Raw genomic sequence first — 25,489 nt, forward strand, 5'->3', positions numbered from 1 at the left:
AATATTGATGCCAGGTATTGGTTTTGTCTTTAACCAGTTTTCCAAGAGCTCTGAAAAAATTATAGTGTAATTGTTACTGAAGAATCTTTGGGTGACAGTCAGCTTGTGTAGTGTGTAACCCCCGTTTCAGATAATTTACGTAGTGTTATGTAGTGTAAACACCACAACGACTTCAAAACTCCAGAGCAAGACCTCCGTGAAGTTGGCACCCCATAATACGAAATAATCTCCAAAACTATGCCATTGGTTTGTGCTGCGTTTGTGCTGATTTGTGCCGCAAAAATGAACGTTTGTGCTGGTTTGGTGTTTAAGATATAGAACATTATTTTTTTGTTTGTGTTACGTCACTCTCCACCCCATGTCGTTCAAATCGCTCCAAACCGGTGTGGTTCGTTTGTGCTCGGTTTGTGCTGGTTTGTGCCGTTAGAACAAACATTGTATATATTTTCCTTTGGCAGATATAACACATTTAATTCGGGAGCTGTGACGTCACTCTCCACCCCATTTCTTTTAAATCGTACAAAAACTGTGTCGGTCGTTTGTGCTCGGTTTGTGCCGATTTGTGCCGTTAAAATTAACATTGTATCTATATCCCCTCCTTTAGAAATAACAAATATAATTCGGGGCAGTGACGTCACTCTCCACCCCACCTCATCTAAATCGCACCAAACCGGTGTCGTTTGTTTGTGCTCGATTTGTGCCGGTTTGTGCCGTTGAAAGAAACATTGCAACTACGATCCCCTCTTAAACATAAAAAAATAAAATATTTAAGTACAGTTACATAACTGTCCACCCCATATGGTCTAAATCGTTGCAAAACTGTGCCGTTCGTTTGTGCTCGATTTGTGCCGTTACGATGACCATTATATCTTTTCGCCCTCCTTAGAAATAACACATTGGATTCGGGACAGTGACGTCACTCTCCACCACATGCCATCCAAATCGCCTCAAAACGGTGCCTTTTGTTTGTGCTAGATTTGTGCTGTTTTGTGCCGTAGAAAGAAACATCATAAATTATTGCATTCTTCAGACATCACAAAATATTTGGAGGAGGAGTGACGTCACGCAAGCAAGCCGCGCTAGCTCCATCATCTAGGGGTGGGCGATACTGAAAATTTCGGTATCGATCCGATACCAAGTAAATACAGGGTCAGTATCGCCGATACCGATACCAATACCAATACTTTTTCATTTTAAAAGCCTGCACTTGAACTTGTAGCACTTTCCTGTGCTAGAGCAGTGTGTCATGATTTATGAGCTGAATGCATCATTAATATGCTAAATCTGAATACGTTTGCATGACTACTAAATATATTTTTATTAAATAAATGCGCTCAACCCGCCTGTAATTAGTCAGTGACTTTTACCAAACTACCATAATTATAGTAAATGTACTATTGTACACTAGCCTGCTGTTCAAAAGTGTGTGGTCTGTAAGATTTTTAATTCTCTTCTGCATTTATTTGATCAAAAATACTGTAAAAACTGTAATATTACAATTTAACATGGGCTATCGTTTTTTTACGTCATAGTAAACTGTAATTTATTCATGTGATCAAAGCTGAATTTTCGGCACCATTACTTCAGTCATGATGAGAATTTTAATATGCTGATTTGCTGCTCAGGAAACTTTCTTATTATTATCAATGTTGAAAACAGTTTCATATTTTTGTGAAAACCATGATACATTTTATGCAGAATTATTTGATGAATAAAGTTGAAAGAACAGCATTTATATGAAGTAAAAAAAATTTAACAGTGTAAAACCCTTGAGTGTCACTTTTGATCAATTTAATGCATCGATCCTTGTTGAATAAAAATATTAATTTCATTAAAAAAATCTTACTGACGTCAACATTTTGAACCGTTATGTACACTTTTGGTTTTGTTTATTGCCAAATTTATTTAAAAATAAATGTTTCTCTGTCATCTAAGCAAGGCTTTGTTTCCCAAACGCACTGGGCTGTGAGCTCAGCGAAGCACCAGCATCGAACGCTCTCTGTGATTGATTGGTTTCGTCTTGTATCCAGATGACTAGGAGAAATAGTTCTATCCTACACAATTATCCACTAACATTCGCATATTTTTCCACTTAGAACCTTATTTTTCGCTCTGAATTGCGTGCTAAATTATTAAAACTTACTGGTAAAAAAACACTCACTTGGATCGATATTTTTATGTGAGGATCGATCCTTTTCGATACCAGTCAGTATCGAAAGTATCGATACTTCAGGATCGATCCGCCCACCCCTACCATCATCTCGTCTACAAACCTGTGTGGTGCGTTTGTGCTCGCACAGGGCCGCTGCTGTCATTGCTCTTTTCTTCTTTAGATACGGAAACGTTTTATTTCCAGTGACTTCATCAAGCTCAAGATTTAAAAAACGGTATGTGATTGATTGACGCGTATCACTCATTTTAAAATGCACGTTGTGTGACAGCTTTTTGAAAACTTTGTAGCATGTCGGAACATTGCGACGCACGCCCTTCGTTTGTTTGTGTTCTTTCCGTCCCTTGATCTACTTTGTTATTATTATGTTTTTTATTCAAATCTAGCCTAATTTATCGGATGGAAGTTTAGGCTAGTTTGTTTTAAATGTGTAGGCTATTGCCTTATCTAGGCCTATAGCCTATTGCAGATGATAAAATAATCTGAGCATTTTATCTTTCTCTGAAGGAGAAAGTGAACCAAGGACAGGTGAGCAGTGTTTCTGTTTGTTTAAAATGTTTTTAAAGCAACTAATCGAGGACTGTTACTTGTTAGTTTGCTGCCCTTAGCTGGTTTAAAGTGATAGTTCACTTTAAAATGAAAATTCTGTCATCATATACTCACCCTCAAGTTGTTTCAAACCTGTATGAATTTCTTTCTTCTGCTGAAAACAAAAGAAGATATTTAGAAAAATGTCAGTAACCAAAAAGTTAACTGGTCCCATTGACTTCCATAGTAGGAAAAAAAATACTATGGAAGTCAATGGGACCAGTTAACTGTTTGGTTACCGACATTCATCAAAATATCCTCCTTTGTGTTCAGCAGAAGAAAGAAATTCATACAGGTTTGAAACAACTTGAGGGTGAGTATGATGACAGAATTTTCATTTTAAAGTGAACTATCCCTTTAACGTCTTCCCGCTTTTGACCAGTTTAGGATTCTGTCATTTCGTATTAAACAAAGAAAGTCATAGAGATTTTATTCATTGTTGGGTGAATTATTAATTTAATATCAGCAAACCAGCTGCTTAAAGTTTCTCTCTCTCTCGCTCAGCTGAACAGACAACATATCCAAACTTGTTTCCTTTTAAATGCAAAGATGAATGTAAAAATAACAGAGCAATTTCTGTGGAGAATTTACAAATATTTTTTTAAAGAACCATAAAATAAGAGAACTACAAAAAAAAAGTTGACTAAATGTAAGATAAGTGTTCAAATGAATAGATCTGGGTACACATAACATAACAGAACAATTACTAAAGAAAAATAGAACTTCTGTTAAAAAAATCATGGAACTGTTAAAACAGGCATAAAGTGTATAGAGATAATGTAGATTAACAACAATAGAAAAACAATATAGACCATTCTCTTATTGATTGTGAACTAATTTCTGCAGAGACCAGTCCAAGAAATTCACTAATCAAAGGTTTTAGGCTAGTCCTCCTTTGTGAACAATGTGACATGGGGTTGTATTTTGGTTTTTGCTGAGACTGTTGTGACATGGTCACACAGGTCGTCATATTTCTCCCAGGCTAAAGAGTTTCTTCTGCAGTAAGCCACGTAATGTCCAAGAGATTCCCTTGTTGGTCCTGGAATGAATGCAACAACCCCTCGCAAAGTGAACAGCTGATTGTCCAGCTCCATGTCGACAGGGATTTCAGACAGTGGATGGTAAGTATCCACACTTGTTTCTATACACAGTAGTTGTCCAGGTATGCATCTGTGTGTGACAGAGCCATTGCAGAGGAATTTCATTGATGGATCATCCTTAATTTTCCAGCTATCTGGACACTCTTGGGGTGATTTCAGTGGCTTCAGACACTTGGACCTGTTGAGGTGTAGCCCATCTTCCAGTGCTGCTTGGAGGCTTTTCAGTCCACCAGCTTGTAGAATATTTACGTTGACTGGTAGGAGATAGATGGTCCTTGAAGATTTTGGATTTCGGCTGCAGTATGGAGAAGAGCACTCAGCTGTAAGTGTTGCACTTGGCATTTGTTTCATTGTTGATGCGATAATGTTAGCAACATTGCAATCCGCATTGACCTGCCTCACACCTGATTTAAGGTGAACACACTGAAATGTATCCAACAGCATTTTTGCCCTCTTTGCGTAAGCATCTTTTCCAACTCCGTTTGTGACTATGGTCTTTACCAAATCAAACATTTCGGTTTTTGAGTGCTCTTTGCTGAGATAATGACAGAATGATCCACTGTCACAGAATGCAGAGCAAAGGCACTGGCAAAAGGAATCAAAGGCACAGGTATTATTTACACTTACGGGCATTTTGTCAACCAAGATGGGCTTTTTAGCCTGGTAGTTGCCATTTTTCAAGACATTAATTTTTGTCTTTTTTCTTTTCAGGTTTATGTCTGCATGCAACCACTCAGAGCAAGGGGTCAGGTAGGACAGTCGCTTTTTTGGAGGAACACCGAGGCCTTTCCAGTTTTCAACAGGGTCTTCCTCCACTGATTGTTGCTTAACCTCTGTTTCCTGCTCACTATGGACAGTTTTTGTCTTCGGTTTCTTTGTCTCAATGTGTTCTGTCTTCACCGGTGCAGAGGAAAGCCTCATGTTTCCCTCAAGAAACTCAAGGTGGCGTATGACAAAACGGTCAATCCGGATGGGGAGGCTTTCATGTTTGAAAAGACCATGTTTTATGTTTTTAAATTCAGCCTCAACATTTGCGGAGCTTGCTGTGTTGTGTACGCTTTTGAAGTGTGGAACCATCACAGCTGTCCAAAGAGGTAGGTAGCATGCCATTCTTATTATATTTGGGACAAGCTCTGGAAGGAAATGAAGATTGTCTCTGTCACCATGATGTGCTGCAATCATCTTACTTTCTTCACAGATTTCTGTGACCCATGTTTTCAGATCTGTGTGGAGTGTCTCCTCGACTCCGGTCACCTCTGTTAATTGGTCATCTTCAGTGACACATGGCAAGACCCCCTCTGCAAATCGTCTCTTCAATTGTGTTTTGCATGTTTCCGAGACAACAGGTAAACCTTTGTCATCGTTTCCTTCTGATTCACTGAAGGCAACAACTGCAATTGAATGAATGAGCTCCCTTGCATCTTCCAGTGTATCAGACTGTAAAAGTTGTGCCATGGCTCGTAGATAGAATTCTCTAACTCTGCTTCCTCTTTGTCTTAGGCATTCCCACCGGCTAATGAGCTTGATGCAGTGTGCAACATCAACTCTGATGAAGCAAGGTGGTAGCTTTGATTCTTCGGGCTTCCTTGCCAGCACTCCAAAGCACTCATTGATGTAAGTTTTCAGGTCTGGGTAAGGAGTGAAGGCCTTAACCAGTGCTCCAAGCAAAGCCAAGGAGAAATCACAGACCGCCTCTTTGGGCACAGCAGCACCTGCTCGTTGCCATTCCGTGAGCCAGTTGGCAATAGAATTGATGGTGTGGCTCTCTGATAGCATTTGCATTACTGGAATATGATCTCCCTGTGAACACAAAACTCCTTGATACAGGAAGACATGTCCAGAATTGCCACAGGGTCTTCTCAGTCTTTTCACAACTGTACCTGTTGCATCAAAACTCACAAATGAGCCTGAGTACTTGGATTTCATTTGATACACTTGCATCTGAGATGGGGTCCAGTAATGGCAAAAAAACCTATCAAGGCCTATGTCATGAATGCTTCCATTGTGGGGTACACTGTATTTTAGTAGATCCAATGACATGATTGGGTCTTTGTCTCCGAGCTCTTTGTCACCCATCTCTTGTTTGGCTTTTCTTAATGTTGCCAGATTTGGCAGGTGGCTAGGCTCTGGGTCACCAACATCCATCATTTTGTAAGCCTCAGCTGCTCGCCATACATGTGCTGGTTTTCGGCCTTCCCAGAGTTCTTTAGACACACGTGTTCTCAGATCCCCTGATAACTTCCGTTTTGCTTTGCCAGTATGGAGACTGTCATCAACATTGCGGATTATGCATTGAAGCACAACTGGTTCATTATCCACTGGCATGTTCTCTGCTTTTATAGACAATTGTGCGTCACACTCTGTGCAGTGCCCAATTATGTCTATGTAGTGAGATGCATTGTTTGGAAAAAATTTTGCCCTCCTGAATCTAAGAGTGCATGAGGTCTTGATGTTTTTCCATATCTCCTCATACAGGACGTGTGTCCATGCACCACGTTTCAGGATGGTGTATTCTCTTTTACATGTGTTGAGTGATTTGTCATTGTAATCAACCTTTTCAGGCCAGATTTCTACCCATCTCTGATGAGAGAGACTGATCTCAAATGTGATGTCGTAGCATTGACTTTGCTGATTTGTGTCTTCCTTTGACACTGCTGAATGAAAATCTGCTGAGCTTTCTTGTAAGCTGTCACTGTTTGGACCTTGATCTTGGGTATCTGTGTCGATTTTGCATAGCTCAAGGATTTGCCATATATTGTACCTATTTGTCTTCACAATAGTATAAAGGTTCTTTGGTGAAACTTTGTTATTCAGTTGTTTGCTTAAATCTGCCCACACCTTTTCTGTGGGAACTGCTATGTTAGTTCCTGTAATAATCTGTTCCTTTGCAGCACTGATGACTTTGATGATGTCATCACGTCCACAGGCTGGTTTCCTAGGCATCTGATCAAAACAGGAATTATTTTTAATATAATTTTTAATAAAGTAGTTGGGCCAAATTAACTAACTCGTTACATGCTTATTCATACCATGGTTATATATATTCCCATGGTTTGAATAAGCATGTAACCTGTTTGTAACGAGTATATATATTTATTTTATTACTTTCTTCCATGGAATTGAGATGTTGGGCAAAATGATAGGGAGTGACTTAGTCGCTTAAACTGCACATTTTTTTCCAAATCAGTTCAAGTAAATGATGGCTGAAATAAAAGCATGTGGGCTATACAACTTATGTACTATAGTCCAATTGTTCTGAGGACATTCAATTAGATTTACCTCAGACAAGCTTGTCATCCATCCTATATTGGCCGTGTTTAGATATTGCTACTTTTTTATGACTAGATAATCCGTCATTTGGTTGCTTTAAAGAACAGACTGAATTTTTAGTATTTCTGTAAAAATCTCATCTCAAAGTCATTGTTTTCTGTTAATCTTTCATTCCAGTGATATGGATCACCAAGTCAATGAGTTCAGAAAAAGATTTACCAAGAATCCTTTTGTGAACTAAATCAACTAATTAATTACAAAAGAGCTCGAAAAGACAACACATTCTCGTTATATGAAAAATAGCAATAACTGAACTTGGCCACAGTACAGGATGGGTGACAATCTTTTCTGTGTAGTTAAATTTTAGTCTGTTCACAATGTAAAGTTAATTATATGACTTCAGAGGATTAAATGGAACACATATACCACTTGTATATTGCTTTTTGTCATTTCCTCTGCATAACATCAAGCATTTTTGCCATGAAATGTACATTGCTAAACATAATCTTAACTAATAACTTAATGTATTTTATGGCATAAGAATGTCATAGGTCTACTCTCATTAATGTGACCAATGGAGGATCATTTGGACATAATACATTTACCTGATTGCTCAAAATTAATAAAAAGTTTCACATCTTTGACGTGTCTGTGAATTTCTTATTTGTTCAAAATTATCCTGTAAATTGTATCGACCTGCACACATGATTTTTGTACTTTTTTCAGTATTTTATCTCAGAGCACATGCTTACCTTTTTCACAGCCAGATGCCTTTTCCTGTTTTGTTTTCCCACTATGCAGTGCTTAGGGTAAACAAATGTTTTTAAGGGGGCAGAAAGACTTTAAATGTCTGTAAGCTGAAGCTAAAGTATTCAGAAAACTTAAGACAGTACACAACTTTTTTTAAATTTTATTTTTATTGGACAAAATTAAAGCATCAGTCACGCACAGAGTATTGACAGTCATACTCACAAACTGATTACATATCACAGTGCATTGGTGATTTTATAAAGTCCAAATGTCAATAGGCTATCTAGCACCAATCTAAACTAAAACGTTTCCGTATCTAAAGAAGAAAAGAGCAATGACAGCAGCGGCCCTGTGCGAGCACAAACGCACCACACAGGTTTGTAGACGAGATGATGGAGCTAGCGCGGCTTGCTTGCGTGACGTCACTCCTCCTCCAAATATTTTGTGATGTCTGAAGAATGCAATAATTTATGATGTTTCTTTCTACGGCACAAAACAGCACAAATCTAGCACAAACAAAAGGCACCGTTTTGAGGCGATTTGGATGGCATGTGGTGGAGAGTGACGTCACTGTCCCGAATCCAATGTGTTATTTCTAAGGAGGGCGAAAAGATATAATGGTCATCGTAACGGCACAAATCGAGCACAAACGAACGGCACAGTTTTGCAACGATTTAGACCATATGGGGTGGACAGTTATGTAACTGTACTTAAATATTTTATTTTTTTATGTTTAAGAGGGGATCGTAGTTGCAATGTTTCTTTCAACGGCACAAACCGGCACAAATCGAGCACAAACAAACGACACCGGTTTGGTGCGATTTAGATGAGGTGGGGTGGAGAGTGACGTCACTGCCCCGAATTATATTTGTTATTTCTAAAGGAGGGGATATAGATAAAATGTTAATTTTAACGGCACAAATCGGCACAAACCGAGCACAAACGACCGACACAGTTTTTGTACGATTTAAAAGAAATGGGGTGGAGAGTGACGTCACAGCTCCCGAATTAAATGTGTTATATCTGCCAAAGGAAAATATATACAATGTTTGTTCTAACGGCACAAACCAGCACAAACCGAGCACAAACGAACCACACCGGTTTGGAGCGATTTGAACGACATGGGGTGGAGAGTGACGTAACACAAACAAAAAAATAATGTTCTATATCTTAAACACCAAACCAGCACAAACGTTCATTTTTGCGGCACAAATCAGCACAAACGCAGCACAAACCAATGGCATAGTTTTGGAGATTATTTCGTATTATGGGGTGCCAACTTCACGGAGGTCTTGCTCTGGAGTGTTGAAGTCGTTGTGGTGTTTACACTACATAACACTACGTAAATTATCTGAAACGGGGGTTACACACTACACAAGCTGACTGTCACCCAAAGATTCTTCAGTAACAATTACACTATAATTTTTTCAGAGCTCTTGGAAAACTGGTTAAAGACAAAACCAATACCTGGGATCAATATTTAGAACCTGTCATGTTTGGCTTGCGGACCAAGAAGCAACTTACGACACAGTTTTCCCCCTTCCACCTAATGTTTGGAAGAGAGGCCCGTTATCCGAGTCAAGTCCCTGAGTATTTTCAGGTGAAGGATAACCTTTATAGACTTTTTCAATGTCCACTGAAACATAATATATACTTTAAACAGCTATGATATATAGATTAAATCTTTACTTCCATATCTCCACAGATGAAAGACACCATGGAGAATGATTTCCTGGCTGAAGAGGTGGCAATCGACATCCAGCGCCATGAGGAGATCATGAAGATTGTGGAGGACAACACTAAGAGACAGCACGACAGAATCAGGGGAAGGACAAGACAGAAGGGTCTTCTGTTACCAGTGGGGGCCCTGGTATGGAGAGAAAATGTGAGGAGCCAGCAGAGGAAAGGGGGAAAACTCGACCGAGAGTACTTGGGACCTTTTACAGTGGTCAAGGTTGAGGGGAAAAGTGTGGACTTGATTGACATCAATGGCCGCACCTTCCCAAAGGTCAGCATCGACCACTTAAAAATGTACGTGGAGGAGGTCCCAAGAGTGCCACAAAGGATGAAAAGGGCCCCACCCCCTGTTGGCTCCGCAACCCCAATTAAAACTCTAACCCCCTTGGTTGAGGATGAGGATGACGCCTCTCCAACCCCATCCCCTGTTAGCGCCTCTACCCGTGTTACCTCGCCAACAACATCCCCTGTTAGCACCTCAACGCCTGTTAGCTCGCCAACACCATCCCCTGTTGGCAACTCAACCCGAGGTACCATGCCAACACCATCTCCTGTTGGCACCTCAACCCATGTTACCTCGCCAACACCATCCCCTGTTGGCACCTCAGCACCTGTTACCTTACCAACACCATCTCCTGTTGGCACTTCAACGCCTGTTACCTCACCAACACCATCTCTTGTTGGCACTTCAACCCCTGTTCCCTCCCCAGCCCCCATGGATGAGAATGAGGAGGATGATGCCTCCCCCCAGTGCAACAAAACCTCACACCCTGGGTTCCATGAGCAGTGTAGGTGGACAAAATAACTCTTAACAGCAATCATGTTAACCTTTTGAATTTTGTGAATCTCCTGTATACATATCAGCATATTGAACTAGAAATGAATGCCATATACTTACTAGTAATTTATATCCAAATGTCACGTCATCAAAAGGCATAACAGACGCCTGGGGAGGGAATAAATCCCATGTCCTGCTGTCCCGCATGGGCCCATATAAGTTGTTTTATTGGGACATTGCAAGGACTGCGCCGGGACAAGATTTGGAGAGTGAGGTAAGCTTTGTTATTGGTTGCACTTTAAGGGAAATCTGAAATGTACTTGTATAGTAGTGTTCAAATTAATTTATATTTGTACTTATATAATTCATACTGTCACAGTTTGCTGTAGTGTGTTGAATAAGTAATTGATAACAACAATATGGTGATAACAAGCAATTATAGATAAGTCAAAACAGGTGAACTTAACAAATAGTACAGTATTAATGGATACATCCTGGATATGGTGCCAAAGGTCCACAAACTTACATTCCAGCACTTTTGATATCAGATAAAGACTTACATCACATACACAATTTCATACCGGTATAGTATTTCAATAAACTTCTAAATTTACATATTAACTGAACACACCCCTAGAACAACTCAACAAATGACAGTACTCAAAAGAGGAACAATATCATACACAGAGTATATCTGGAACACCATTACAGTACTACACACCGATATAGTACATTCATGAATATCAAAAATACTGTACTAATAAATTGAAAAAATGCGGAAAACTAAAAGGACACGAAAACAAGAGAAAAACATAGCCATATTTAAGGAATACCGTTACATTATTTACAATTACACATTACTTACAATTATTTCCCAAACCTGTACTTACACTTTAGGTGATCAATGCACTGATGTGCAAAATGGTAATAGAGAAGAACAAGGTGGGAGGGAAGGCCCTTTTCATCGATTCTTTCGAAATGACGAGGATCTGGGAAGGAAAGGGGTCAAGATTGAAGGTAGGCAGAGTTTAGGTTAGTTCTGTAAAAAGACTCCAAATTTAATGATGTCATGTTAGTGATTCTGAAAATGCTCCTGGTCTTTTGCAGTGTGATCCCACCCAACACAACCTACTTATGGGTGCTGTCTATGAGCCAGGCCACTGGATATTAACTGTAAGTGCAAGTACTTGGTCTTATGCATGCATACACACAGAAATACACACATGGTCCAATGGGGGTCACCTAAGAATTGCAGAAGAATTGCAGCGGAAACCCAACATATTTTTCAGCCATTTATTCACACAAAATACTTTGAAGACAATGTAAGCACATGTGACATTCTGATTCTTTAGGTGATCTTTCCCAAGGAAAGACACAGTATTGTTCTGGACCCCCTGGGCAATGACAAATGCAAGTTTGAAAAATGTTTGCAGTCTACAAGGTAACTCATAAAAACCATGGTAATAAGTTTTCACTTAAAAACACATATATAAGAATGTATTCTCATATGTCATGGTGTTGGTGTACCAACTGGTGTTCATCAGGAAGAAAGGGTGCAATGTGTCGAGGTGGACAGCCGGCACTGTTCCACACACCCTGCAGGCGGATGGCAACTCCTGCGGAGCCTTTGTCCTGAAAGTAAGTTTGTGATTTCTGTGTAGGCTTTGTGGTTCTAAACAATACAAAGTGTTGAACGTATGACCAGTTGACCAAACAACTAATTAAGTATATGTCACATTAGTATGCAGAGAAGATACTGAAAAACGAGCCACTGTTATTCTCTAATAAAAGAGAAGCAGTAGCTCACTACAGGAAGGAGGTGGCCAGGACACTTCTGGAGAAGTCTGGTAATGTAGCATATATTCTGGTCAGATGCATGTATTCCTACCTTATTTTCTGGTCAGATGCATGTATTCCTATCTTATATTCTGGTCTGATGTATGTATTCCTAGTTTATATTCTGGTCAGATGCATGTATTCCTAGCTTACATTCTGGTCGGATTCATGTATTCCTAGACATATTGACAAATGTTATTGTATTTGTATTGTATTGAAACAATTGTTGACAAGTCTTATTGGTGTCACTGATGACCAGATGACCTTCGTGAGCTGTGCCACCATTGTGGTGAAAACAACGTTTTGTCCGAAGATGGGAAGACAACCAAATGGGTAAAGGATCCCATTATAAAACTTCATTTTTAGTGTCTTTGTTACAGTGAATTTAAAATATTTACTCCCAATTGTTTGCTATGTTGTCTTCACCTTTGTTGTTACAGGTCCAATGTGACACATGTGACCGGTGGTTCCACATGGTATGTGTTAAACATGGAAGCCCCGAGAGTGAAACCTTCAGTTGTGCCGCATGTACAAGTGTGTAAAATAAATGTAGTTTTATCTTGAAATGGTTTTATGTTTGTGTAAGCCTAGTACGGGTAAGTACACACTAGGTTAGTTAAATGAATATACAATTACCCCTAATAAAAATAATTCACCTTAAAGGAAAAAATTAAATCACCACATCAAGTGATTTGCATACACAAAATTACAACTTGTATTAATTGAACAACAATTGAAATAAACAATTACAATAACAAGTGTGTGGGTGCGTTATCAGTGTACGTGTATGACTTAATAAGTCATCAAGGATCACCAGTTCTGTCCACTCAAATTCACATAAGCCAAATCCATTTTGTTCAGTGCTAGGCGCCTGGGAGCAGGGTTGCCAGGTGCCATCAAGGTTTTCCAGCCCAAAACCTTGTCAAAAAACACCCAATCTGGCAACCCTGTCTGGGAGCTGCACAGCTGAGCGTCATTAATTATGCAGTTACAGTGAGGTCACATATTTTGATAGCTGAATATCATATTTTGTGACCTATCATATATTGTGAACTATGTGGTACTGGGTCTGTGATGACTCTAATTAATAAAACATGTGTCTATATTAGTCTGAAGGAATGTTATTGCAGACCAGAAACAGTATTTTGAAGTTTCACTCATTAATTATGCAGTTACAGTGAGGTCACATATTTTGACAGCTGAATATCATATATTGTGACCTATCATATATTGTGACCTATGTGGTACTGGGTCTGTGATGACTCTAATTAATAAAACACGTGTCTATATTAGTCTGAATGGATGCTATATCAACCCCAAAACAGTATTTTGAAGTTTGACTCATTTATTATGCAGTTACAGTGAGGTCACACATTTTGACAGCTGTCTATCATATTTTGTGACCTATCATATATTGTGACCTATGTGGTACTGGGTCTGTGATGACTCTAATTAATAAAACATGTGTCTATATTAGTCTGAATGGATGCTATATCAACCCCAAAACAGTATTTTGAAGTTTGACTCATTTATTATGCAGTTACAGTGAGGTCACACATTTTGACAGCTGTCTATCATATTTTGTGACCTATCATATATTGTGACCTATGTGGTACTGAGTCTGTGATGACTCTAATTAATAAAACACGTGTCTATATTAGTCTGAATGGATGCTATATCAACCCTAAAACAGTATTTTGAAGTTTGACTCATTTATTATGCAGTTACAGTGAGGTCACACATTTTGACAGCTGTCTATCATATTTTGTGACCTATGTGGTACTGAGTCTGTGATGACTCTAATTAATAAAACATGTGTCTATATTAGTCTGAATGGATGCTATATCAACCCCAAAACAGTATTTAGACGTTTGACTCATTTATTATGCAGTTACAGTGAGGTCACACATTTTGACAGCTGTCTATCATATTTTGTGACCTATCATATATTGTGACCTATGTGGTACTGGGTCTGTGATGACTCTAATTAATAAAACACGTGTCTATATTAGTCTGAATGGATGCTATATCAACCCTAAAACAGTATTTTGAAGTTTGACTCATTTATTATGCAGTTACAGTGAGGTCACACATTTTGACAGCTGTCTATCATATTTTGTGACCTATCATATATTGTGACCTATGTGGTACTGAGTCTGTGATGACTCTAATTAATAAAACACGTGTCTATATTAGTCTGAATGGATGCTATATCAACCCTAAAACAGTATTTTGAAGTTTGACTCATTTATTAGGCAGTTACAGTGAGGTCACACATTGTGACAGCTGTCTATCATATTTTGTGACCTATCATATATTGTGACCTATGTGGTACTGGGTCTGTGATGTCTCTAAATAATTAAACATGTGTCTATATTAGTCTGAATGGATGCTATATCAACCCTAAAACAGTATTTTGAAGTTTGACTCATTTATTAGGCAGTTACAGTGAGGTTACACATTTTGACAGCTGTCTATCATATTTTGTGACCTATCATATATTGTGACCTATGTGGTACTGGGTCTGTGATGACTCTAATTAATAAAACACGTGTCTATATTAGTCTGAATGGATGCTATATCAACCCTAAAACAGTATTTTGAAGTTTGACTCATTTATTAGGCAGTTACAGTGAGGTCACACATTTTGACAGCTGTCTCTCATATTTTGTGACCTATCATATATTGTGACCTATGTGGTACTGGGTCTGTGATGACTCTAATTAATAAAACACGTGTCTATATTAGTCTGAATGGATGCTATATCAACCCCAAAACAGTATTTAGACGTTTGACTCATTTATTAGGCAGTTACAGTGAGGTCACACATTTTGACAGCTGTCTATCATATTTTGTGACCTATCATATATTGTGACCTATGTGGTACTGGGTCTGTGATGACTCTAATTAATAAAACACGTGTCTATATTAGTCTGAATGGATGCTATATCAACCCCAAAACAGTATTTAGACGTTTGACTCATTTATTAGGCAGTTACAGTGAGGTCACACATTTTGACAGCTGTCTATCATATTTTGTGACCTATCATATATTGTGACCTATGTGGTACTGAGTCTGTGATGACTCTAATTAATAAAACACGTGTCTATATTAGTCTGAATGGATGCTATATCAACCCCAAAACAGTATTTAGACGTTTGACTCATTTAATAGACAGTTACAGTGAGGTCACACATTTTGACAGCTGTCTATCATATTTTGTGACCTATCATATATTGTGACCTATGTGGTACTGGGTCTGTGATGACTCTAATTAATAAAACACGTGTCTATATTAGTCTGAATGGATGCTATATCAACCCTAAAATTGGGTTGGGGCGCATGCGCAAGTGCTGACCCAGACGCTGGCGTGTTCGTGTCTGTTTGTTTGTATTTTAAGTTTGTTTCTGATGCTGTTTTATTCTCAAAACTTGGAGATATGTTTTTCAAACTGATAGTGATATGGATTTGGATCTGGAGCTTGGAATATACCGTCGATGGTGCTTTTGCACTCGAAGCCGACATGGAGTTGGGAGGTTTGAGAAACGGCGAATTGATTATCTACAGCCGGGAGGATTTACTGAGTCTTCGCTACAATGCAAGAGTTACGCCGAAACTTCCTTGCGATATTCCCCATGAAATCATGTATTCTCCACAAACAATTTGCAGGAGAAGGAAAAGGAGAAGGAGAGGTACTAGAGGGGGAATTAGGAATCGATTGAAACGACGCGGCAGCCGCTTTCCTCTGCCCACGATTACTCTAACTAATGCTCGATCACTTAAGAACAAAATGCCTGAACTTGAGGCATTAATTAAACACAACAGAGACTATAAAAAAACAAACCTGCTTTGCATCACTGAAACATGGCTAACGGAGGAGACTGATGATATAAACCTCGAGGGATATACTCTAATTCGACTGGACCGTGATAGTCAGAAATCATCCAAAACCATCGGAGGAGGATTGTGTATGTTTGTCAATAACAGCTGGGCAACAAACATCACGGTACGTGGAACTTACTGCTCAACCCATTACGAACTTCTATCGGTGTCCTTCAGGCCACACTATCTGCCCCGTGAGTTCGGACAAATAACTGTTATCTTAGTTTATGTACCTGGGCCGAATTTTGTATTCGCAGCCGAGGGCATTGCTGCCAGCTACAACATGGCATTACGTAACTCATCGGATGATCCGGTGTTCCTTTTGGGGGATTTTAACAACTGTGAATTATCTGCGTTTTTGCCGAATTTGGAACAGTATATAACTTGTCCGACGAGACTGAGTAAAACCTTGGATAAATGTTTTGGTAATGTGGACGGGGCTTATGTACCAAGGCTGCACCCACCATTAGGACGTTCAGACCATAATGTTATCCACCTTCTTCCAAAATATAGACAGATATTAAAAAGGACTGAACCTGTCATTCAGCAGGTCCAGTCATGGACTAAAGACTCAATTGAAAACCTCAGAGATTGCTTTGGAAGTACTGATTGGAATCTGTTTTTTAATGATTTTAATGGTTGCAATGTCGATCATGAGTCTTTGAATGACATAATTACCAGTTATATCAACTTTTGTACAGAGGCAGTGGTTCAAACAAAAAATATTAGAATATTTCCAAACAATAAACCTTGGATCAACAAAGATCTTAAACAAACTTTAAACAAGAAGAGAATTGCCTTTTTAAGGAATGAGACAGACATGGTAAGAGAATTAAATAAAGAAATTAAATGTAAGATAAAGGAGGCCCAAATACAGTATAAAGATAAAGTTGAAAATAAATTTAAAACCGGTAATGTCAGAGACGCATGGAAAGGACTAAATATTATGATGGGCAAACAACAGAAACGGGCACAACTGGTTGTTGATGATGATCCTTATAGTTTTGTAAATAATTTAAATGTTTTTTACTCAAGGTTTGACAATCATGTAGATACTGAGCATAATGTTACTCTGATAGAATCTGAACCTATGAGAATAGAGGTAGGGGAGGTTATCAAAGTGCTCCGTAGAATTAAACCAAAGAAGGCTAGCGGTCCAGATGGCCTTAAGGGTATTGTTCTAAAAGAGTGTGCAGTCCAACTTGGGCATGTATGTACTAGGCTGTTTCAGATCTTTTTAGACGATGGCTTTGTGCCGGTAGCATGGAAAAACACCACTGTTATTCCAGTACCTAAAACCACTTATGCAAGAGACCCTAAGGACCTCCGCCCTATTGCCCTCACATCTGTTCTGTGCAAGTGCATGGAGCGCATAGTGAGCAGGGAACTTCTAGCACAAATTAACGGATCTGTTGACCCATTACAATTTGCTTATAAGCCCAATCGGAGCACCACTGATGCCTGCCTGACCTTACTTCATAAAGCACAGCATCATTTAGATAAAACAAATGCTCATGTCAGAATGTTTTTTATGGATTTTACATCAGCATTTAATACTGTACAGCTACACATTTTAATAGAAAGGTTGCGAGATTTAGGTGTACATAGCTGGTTAATTTTATGGATTGAGAATTTTTTAAGCAATAGGCCCCAAAGAGTCCGTGTTAACGGAATCTTATCTGATAGCGTAGTCTTACATTCTGGATTACCTCAGGGATGTGCATTATCCCCTCTGCTCTTTTCTGTTTATACTAATGAGCTTACGTGTAACAGTGATGATCTTACCTTGATTAAATATGCAGATGATTTGGTTTTAATTTCGTGCCAAACAGACAAGAACTGTCCCACCTATTTTGAGTATATTGAAAGTCTTGTACAATGGTTTGACAATAGTCATCTACGGTTGAACATTGAGAAGACAAAGGAATTATGCTGTGGGAATCAGAATAAGAAATGTACAGTTGTCCTCCCATATGAAGAAGTAACTATAAAAGGTGTAAAGATTGAGCAAGTTAAAAAATTTAAATATTTAGGCATAATCATTGATGACAAACTTTCGTTTTTGGATAATGTGAACTATGTACATAAGAAATCAAGACAGCGTTTAAGCCTACTTAGAAAGTTGCGCAACCTTGACATCGAAAGGAGGATCTTAACTATTGTATATAGATCGATGATTGAAAGCATTTTAACCTACAATATTGTCTCATGGTATGGAAATTTAACAATGAAATTAAAGAATACATTAACACGAGTAATTAACGAAGCAAATAAGATTATCGGCCATAAACAAAGTACATTGCAAGAACTATTCTCAAATTTTATGGAGAAAAAGGCGCTAGTTGTGTATTCCGATCAGACTCATCCCCTTCATTCCTGCTTTGAAGTCCTCCCTTCGGGTCGCAGGCTACGCACACCGTATGCTAGAAAGAATATTTTTAAAAGATCATTTGTCCCATTGGCAGTGACTGTTTTAAATCAAATTCTCAATTAGGGTTGTTATTGTGAATAATGTACACTGTACTTTACTGAATCATGTATTTATCAATTATTATGTGTGTATTATGTGTTTAATGTGGTTGTATAATGTTGTTGAAGCCAGTTTCAAAGATGAATTTCTGTCCAGTAAATCTGAACAGACAATAAAGTTAAAACAAACAAACAAACAATAAAACAGTATTTTGAAGTTTGACTCATTTATTAGGCAGTTACAGTGAGGTCACACATTTTGACAGCTGTCTATCATATTTTGTGACCTATCATATATTGTGACCTATGTGGTACTGGGTCTGTGATGACTCTAATTAATAAAACACGTGTCTATATTAGTCTGAATGGATGCTATATCAACCCTAAAACAGTATTTTGAAGTTTGACTCATTTATTAGGCAGTTACAGTGAGGTCACACATTTTGACAGCTGTCTATCATATTTTGTGACCTATCATATATTGTGACCTATGTGGTACTGAGTCTGTGATGACTCTAATTAATAAAACACGTGTCTATATTAGTCTGAATGGATGCTATATCAACCCCAAAACAGTATTTAGACGTTTGACTCATTTAATAGACAGTTACACTGAGGTCACATATTTTGATGGCTGCCTATCATATATTGTGACCTCTGTACAATACAATACAGCCCCGATGTAAATTATAAATGTAACTCGTGCATTGAATCAGAAAGAAATAATACATGTTTAGAAACATTTCAGATATTTATTTTCAGATAAACATGTAAATTACAAATGCAACTCGTGCATTCAGTCAGAAGGAATTAGAATTTTTAAAAAAAATCACATTTCACAATTTGTCACAGCGGATTAACGTTACTTTCTCATTATGAAGCAATATAAACCTGAGAATATACAGCTTTCAGCAGCGGCTTGCATTCATAGATGTAATGTTTTCTTGCGCAGTTTACGTAGATGCTCTTCTTCGTCCTTGATTATCTGCCACGCACGAGCATAAGATGTGCAGCAGCGCCCTCTTGGGTCACAGAATCTGATGGGTCACAGTTTTTGGTGCAACACCGGGAACTATTGAGAGGCTCCGCGAGCCGCCATTGCTGTAAAAAAACCGTTCCATTGGAGTGAATGGAGTTGTCGCAACTCTCTCTCTATATGGCTCTGGTAATTATGAGCTCACACCTCACTCAGAGCTTGCTGACGGCTGTGCGTTCATTGAATGTGATTATATTTCTAATAATTCAGAGATTAGAAGTCTAAATTTAAACTGGAGCGATCGTGTTTCTTTAGAGGACTTGGAGGAAACCACGCGATTCATATGGATTAGGTGAGTTTTTTTGCGAAGTTAAATCTCTCAGGTTTCATTAGTCTACGATATTTCAGTTTTTATTTATAAGATTAACGGAATTCTTAAATGTTTTGCAATGAGTGATCATGACAGTATTTAGATTTTTTTTCTAACGTTAATAGAAAAAGTAACTGTCAGTGTTGTTTTTATTTTTTTTCTCATCAAGTTTGCATGACGTGTGATATTTGGAACCTCGGTCATTAACCGGTGATTCTAGGTAAGATTTGTATTACAAATTTACGTTTACTTTGCCAGTCGTATTTTTGACTGTGTAACAGCACGTCTTTTTTGTTGCAATTTGACCAATCAGAGCCAAGCTTGTCAAGTCGAATCTCGAAGAGATGAAGATACTGATATCAGAAGTTACTGGTAAGTTTTAGTTGCTGTTTGCATAAATAAATAGCTCACTGTTTAGTTTTTTCCAACATTTTTTCCTAGTTTCCTAGTCTAGTCTAATTTGTGTTCAAATGTAATAAATATGTACTCAAGTATGTTTTTAGTACAAAACAAATATACTTTAATGCATGTATAATACATTTAACAGTATGTCTTTTTCACCTTGTATGTACAACAGAGGGAAATGTCAAAACATCATACACTGTAAAAAAAAAAAATTACATCCCCAAGTCAAAAATTTCTAGTGACTGATCACATCAAAATTTTTCAATTAGTCTGACGTATTATTTCTCATTGAGCCAATGTTAACAATTATGAATAATTTTGTGGCTATTCAAGCAGCCTGGTACTAATGTTTTTTTATTAAATTTTTTCGGCAGACACTGTGATATCCGAGTTTCCGGGCACGACGCAGTCCGAGGTTAGAGCCGTTATACGGCGAAAGTGCAATAACGAAAGTTTTGTTTGGGAAAAAAAAAACACTGTAAAGGTAATTTTTTTTTTGTTGTTGGGAAAGGATTGTAAAAGTAAAGAAGAAAATAAATTTGTGTTTGTTCATATAAGATACGTACAGTAATCTGTAGTTTAATCATTTTAATAAAGGGTTAGTTCACCCAAAAATCGAAAAGTTCTCTGTAGTCACCCGTGTGTTGTTCTAACCCCGTAAGACTTCCATTTATCATCACATCACAAAAAATTATATTTATGATGGAATCTGAGCGCTGGATAAGTCTTCCATTAACTTCCAAGGGGCTTAAACTTGCTCGATCAGAAAACATATTAAGACATTGTTTGAAATAGTCCAAGTGACTCCAGTGGCTCAAACATCCATTTATCAAGCGACGAGAATACTTTTTCTGTGCCAAAAACAAACAAAAATAATTATCCATTTACTTGTGTTGTGCTTGAAAGTAGTTTACGTAGTCTATCTGCGCAAGCTTCTGGGTTCTATGTTCAAGCACAACACGAGTAAATGGATATTGAAATAAATTCGCTATCTTTGTTTTTGGTGCAGACAAAGTATTCTTGATGGTTGAGCCACTGAAGTCACTTGGGCTATTTTAAACAATGTCTATATGTTTTCTGATCGAGCAAGTTTAAGCCCCTTGGAAGTCAATGGAAGACTTATCCAGCGCTCAGATTACATCATAAATATAATATTTTGTTATGCAATTATAAATGGAAGTCATACAGGGTTAGAACAACACGCGGGTGAGTAAAAACTGAGATCATTTTGATTTTCGGGTAAAGTAACCCTTTAATGCTTTTAGTTTAAACTTGCCACTTGTGTTATTTTGTTTCCCAACAGTCTGTTTGGACTTGAATAATGTTTAAAAAATAAATAAAGTGTTTTTTAAGAAAGAGATGCTTTTTGTTTGTACATATATCCATTCCTCCTGTCCTTTTAAACTATAGGTGTTTTCATTTACATGAATTACATTTACCGGTTATTTTTATCAAATGTATTACATCTAAGTTTAAAATGATTATTTTATTAAAAGCAACACCTTCATCAATGGTGGACAATTTTAACATTTACATTTTAACAGTATAACTTTAGCATAAGAGGCAGAAAATGCTACTGATAACACAGTAATAGTGTACTTTTGACATAGTTAAAATACATTTTTACAATAAATTATTTTCTATATGAAAATATAATATGATTGTATATTCTTATATTTTAAATAGTTTAAAGGTGTATTTAAAAATATTTTAAAGATGGGTTCTATTGCTCTAAGTAGGGGGGGATTATAGCTGAATAACATTTTAAAATCATGTTTAAGTTCATCTTAAGTCTGTATAAAAATAGCAAAGTTGATATATTCGTATATTTTAAATAATTTATAAGTGTATTTAAAAATGTATTAAAGATTAAATCTAAAGATAAAATTAAAGCTGAAATAGTATGTTAAAAACATATTTAAGTTCATCTTCAATGTGTCCCAAAAAAGCACAATTTAGTACACTAAGATGATCTTAAGTTTATATTAAGCAGTACTTAAGATAAGCTTTTAGTATATTAAGTGCAAAATAAGTGGGTCAAAAATAGAGTTTAAGTACATTATGGAAGTGTATTATAGAAGTTTACTAAGTGAACTTATAATGTATTCCTAGATTTAAAAAAAATGGACTAAAATACATTTTAAGTTCACTTAGTAAACTTCTATAATACACTTCCATAATGTACTTAAAGTGCTCTATTTTCGACCCACTTATTTTGCACTTAATATACTAAAAGCTTATCTTAAGTACTGCTTAATATAAACTTAAGATCATCTTAGTGTACTAAATTGTGCTTTTTTGGGACACATTGAAGTTGAACTAAAGTGTATTTTTAATATACTATTTTATATTTAAAAAAAATGTATTTCGTTAACACTTTAAGTACAATTGAAACCATCTTTAAATACAATAATAAACTATTTAAATAATAATAATAATATATAATTATATAAAAATTATACTTATAATGTATTCCTAGATTTAAAAAAAATGGACTAAAATACATTTTAAGTATAATTTTTATATAATTATATATTATTATTATTATTTAAATAGTTTATTATTGTATTTAAAGATGGTTTCAATTGTACTTAAAGTGTTAACGAAATACATTTTTTTTAAAATATAAAATAGTATATTAAAAATACACTTTAGTTCAACTTCAATGTGTCCCAAAAAAGCACAATTTAGTACACTAAGATGATAAGTTTATATTAAGCAGTACTTAAGATAAGCTTTTAGTATATTAAGTGCAAAATAAGTGGGTCGAAAATAGAGCACTTTAAGTACATTATGGAAGTGTATTATGGAAGTTTACTAAGTGCACTTAAATAAAATGTATTTTAGTGCACTTTTTTTTCACCTGGGAGTGCCCGGCGATGGGGGTGGATTCACGGGACCTTCCATCTCAGTTGCAGGTGTGGTGTTGTCTGACAGTAACAATACAAATAAATTGTGTCATATCACAACCTTTATTCCGAAGTAATCCAGATTAGATATACAATATATGTGGTATAAAGGTGCTGCATTATCCAACTCAGCCTCAGCGTGGTCAGTGCCTAGCGATGGGGTTTGCTGTTGTTGTGACCTCGTCGCTCTTCTCCTAAAACGCTTGAACCGGTCTGTGTTCGTAGCTTTTACCTTAGTATGGCCGAGGTACAGAGAAGGGGCCCAGTCAGGATCACACTCCAACATTTCATAGGCAGGTTTGCCTGCAAACACAGTCAACAAAGAAATAGCTATGTAGCCTAGATTTACAACATTTAAAACTGATTAAAGTTACGCTTAAGTACATTGGTAACGTAAGCTCATTTTCTAGCCATTTCATGCTAGTTAACAGTTAACATTGCCCTAACGTCAAATCTAATGGTCTGGTTAAATCAAACAAAACACGCTGGTTATTTGCCCATAACATTTACACAGAGTAATTGTAACTTACCTTTGTGAAAATGCTTTGAACACACCATCATGTGTGGTGGAGTGTTATTGAAGGTAATCTTGGGCCTCCTTACTACTGCTATCCATGCCATTCGTCGCCTTTTTGTCACCTCTGAAACATGGCTTGTACTATTATTTTTCCACGCTGGAAACCGATAAAAGGAGTTTCCGTCCTTAAGTTTTATGCCACTTCTACCGTGAGAACGGCTATTACAGTTTGCAACACAGCAGGTAGACGGCATCATGTACACTGCTTTCTTCCCTCCATGCAATCAAGTCTGGCGCCTTCTGTTTGTGCCGCGGATTCCCAAAATGCTTTGCGTTCACCACTGGTAATACGTCACTGGTGACGTCACATTAGCAATCTCTATAGACTCTAGTCACTAGAGTCTAGTGTGTTAATCAAGCACATGGTGACTAGCATGTATTTGTTTCCTGTATCCAAAATAATTGAAACAGACATTTTAGTAATTTGAAACTCTTTCTTTTAATGAGTTTAACTGATGATTGTTTTGGCTTTGTTTTTGCAAGGCCGTGTTTTTTTGTTTCTTGTTTTGTTTCTCTCTTTTGTGAGTTCTGAATTGCTGCTGTGACCGTGAATTCTGTCCTGGCTGGTGGATCCTTATCCCCGGTTTGGACTGGCGAGCCATCCCATATTTTCGTACCTGGAAACAGAGCAAAAGAGTTGTGAGAGTTGCGAGAAAGAGTTTTCTGTTTGGTAGGACAGAACTGCACACATTACGTTTCTTTTTTCCTTTTTCCAAGTTTTTCCTGGATTTCCCTGAGGACAAAGTTTCCCTTTTCTCTTCATGGACTGAACTCATTAATTCATTTTGATGAACATTCCTATTTTTTTTGGATTTGAAATTGAGACATTTAACTTGACATTGAGACACTGAGGTCAAATTTCAGAAACTGACATTTGGAATTGTTGGCTGTTTCTGTGTTTATCATTTATTTAAAATATTGTGTGCTACTGTTATCCATTAGTTTTTTTGTTTTTGTTTTTTTCATTCTGCCAATTTAGAAAAATACAACATATACAAGACAACAAACAAAGAGAAGAGAAATACACTTACCTTTTAATTTGCTGTATTCCAGTAGTCTGAGTGGTTCATTTATTTTATATTTTTTTTACTATCACCTTTGCTAATAATTGCTTCTGTGAGTTGATCCAGGTCTTCTGTTTCTGGTCCATGGTTTTGATTTTGTAGGATCTAGTACCGAGCCGTGTACTACACTTGTAATAGTATAATATATATTATATACTATTATATTATTATATTGTAAGAACAGCTAATGTGGGGATGGACACGTGTTGTCACAGTAACCAGGTGAAGGTAATGAGGAAATTAAATTGCTACATTTTGAGACACAATTGCTCTGTACCCTCCAAAATCGACAAAACTGCAAATTCGACAAGGGTTACAAAAATATCTCCTATACACAATCAAAATGAATCTATTACGACTGGCACTATACTAGTCCTGGACCTGGCCTGTAGACCCGTTCGCAATTTGGTGTTGGGGGAATTTCTCACTTGAACTGAGTTAGTGGGTCCCTAGACATGAAAAATCACTGAGGTGCTCGTCCTCCAAAGTGCCACGAATTACGTAATGGTCAAATCAAATATGGCTGCCATCGGATGATGATAAAAATCCAACTTCTTTGTTTCTGAATGTTTATACACATATAATACCTCTATTTTGAGTAATTATG

At 37.2% G+C, this 25,489-nt stretch overlaps 1 protein-coding gene and 2 long non-coding RNA genes across 3 annotated transcripts; all 3 read left to right on the top strand.

The window, feature by feature from the left end:
- Window positions 1-9,235: 9,235 nt before the first annotated feature.
- On the top strand, window positions 9,236-11,838 carry LOC306997453 (uncharacterized protein; the record flags this gene model as incomplete). Its single annotated transcript, XM_079610758.1, has 6 exons — window positions 9,236-9,478; window positions 9,584-10,403; window positions 10,549-10,667; window positions 11,291-11,410; window positions 11,501-11,566; window positions 11,746-11,838. The coding sequence occupies exons 1-6, from the start codon at window positions 9,371-9,373 to the stop codon at window positions 11,836-11,838; spliced, it is 1,326 nt and encodes a 441-aa protein (XP_079466884.1). The 5' UTR covers window positions 9,236-9,370.
- Window positions 11,839-11,958: 120 nt separating this feature from the next.
- LOC306997270 lies at window positions 11,959-13,138 on the top strand. Its single transcript, XR_013797338.1, has 3 exons — window positions 11,959-12,031; window positions 12,135-12,562; window positions 12,670-13,138. It is a non-coding gene; the product is annotated as an uncharacterized lncRNA (long non-coding RNA).
- A 6,514-nt stretch (window positions 13,139-19,652) lies between these two features.
- LOC306997941 lies at window positions 19,653-21,516 on the top strand. Its single transcript, XR_013797478.1, has 4 exons — window positions 19,653-19,909; window positions 20,097-20,147; window positions 20,241-20,299; window positions 20,707-21,516. It is a non-coding gene; the product is annotated as an uncharacterized lncRNA (long non-coding RNA).
- The last annotated feature ends 3,973 nt before the right edge of the window (window positions 21,517-25,489 follow it).

This window comes from Phoxinus phoxinus (assembly GCF_949152265.1).
Source record: "Phoxinus phoxinus genome assembly, chromosome: 4".
In the NCBI taxonomy this organism is placed as follows: Eukaryota; Metazoa; Chordata; class Actinopteri; order Cypriniformes; family Leuciscidae; genus Phoxinus; species Phoxinus phoxinus.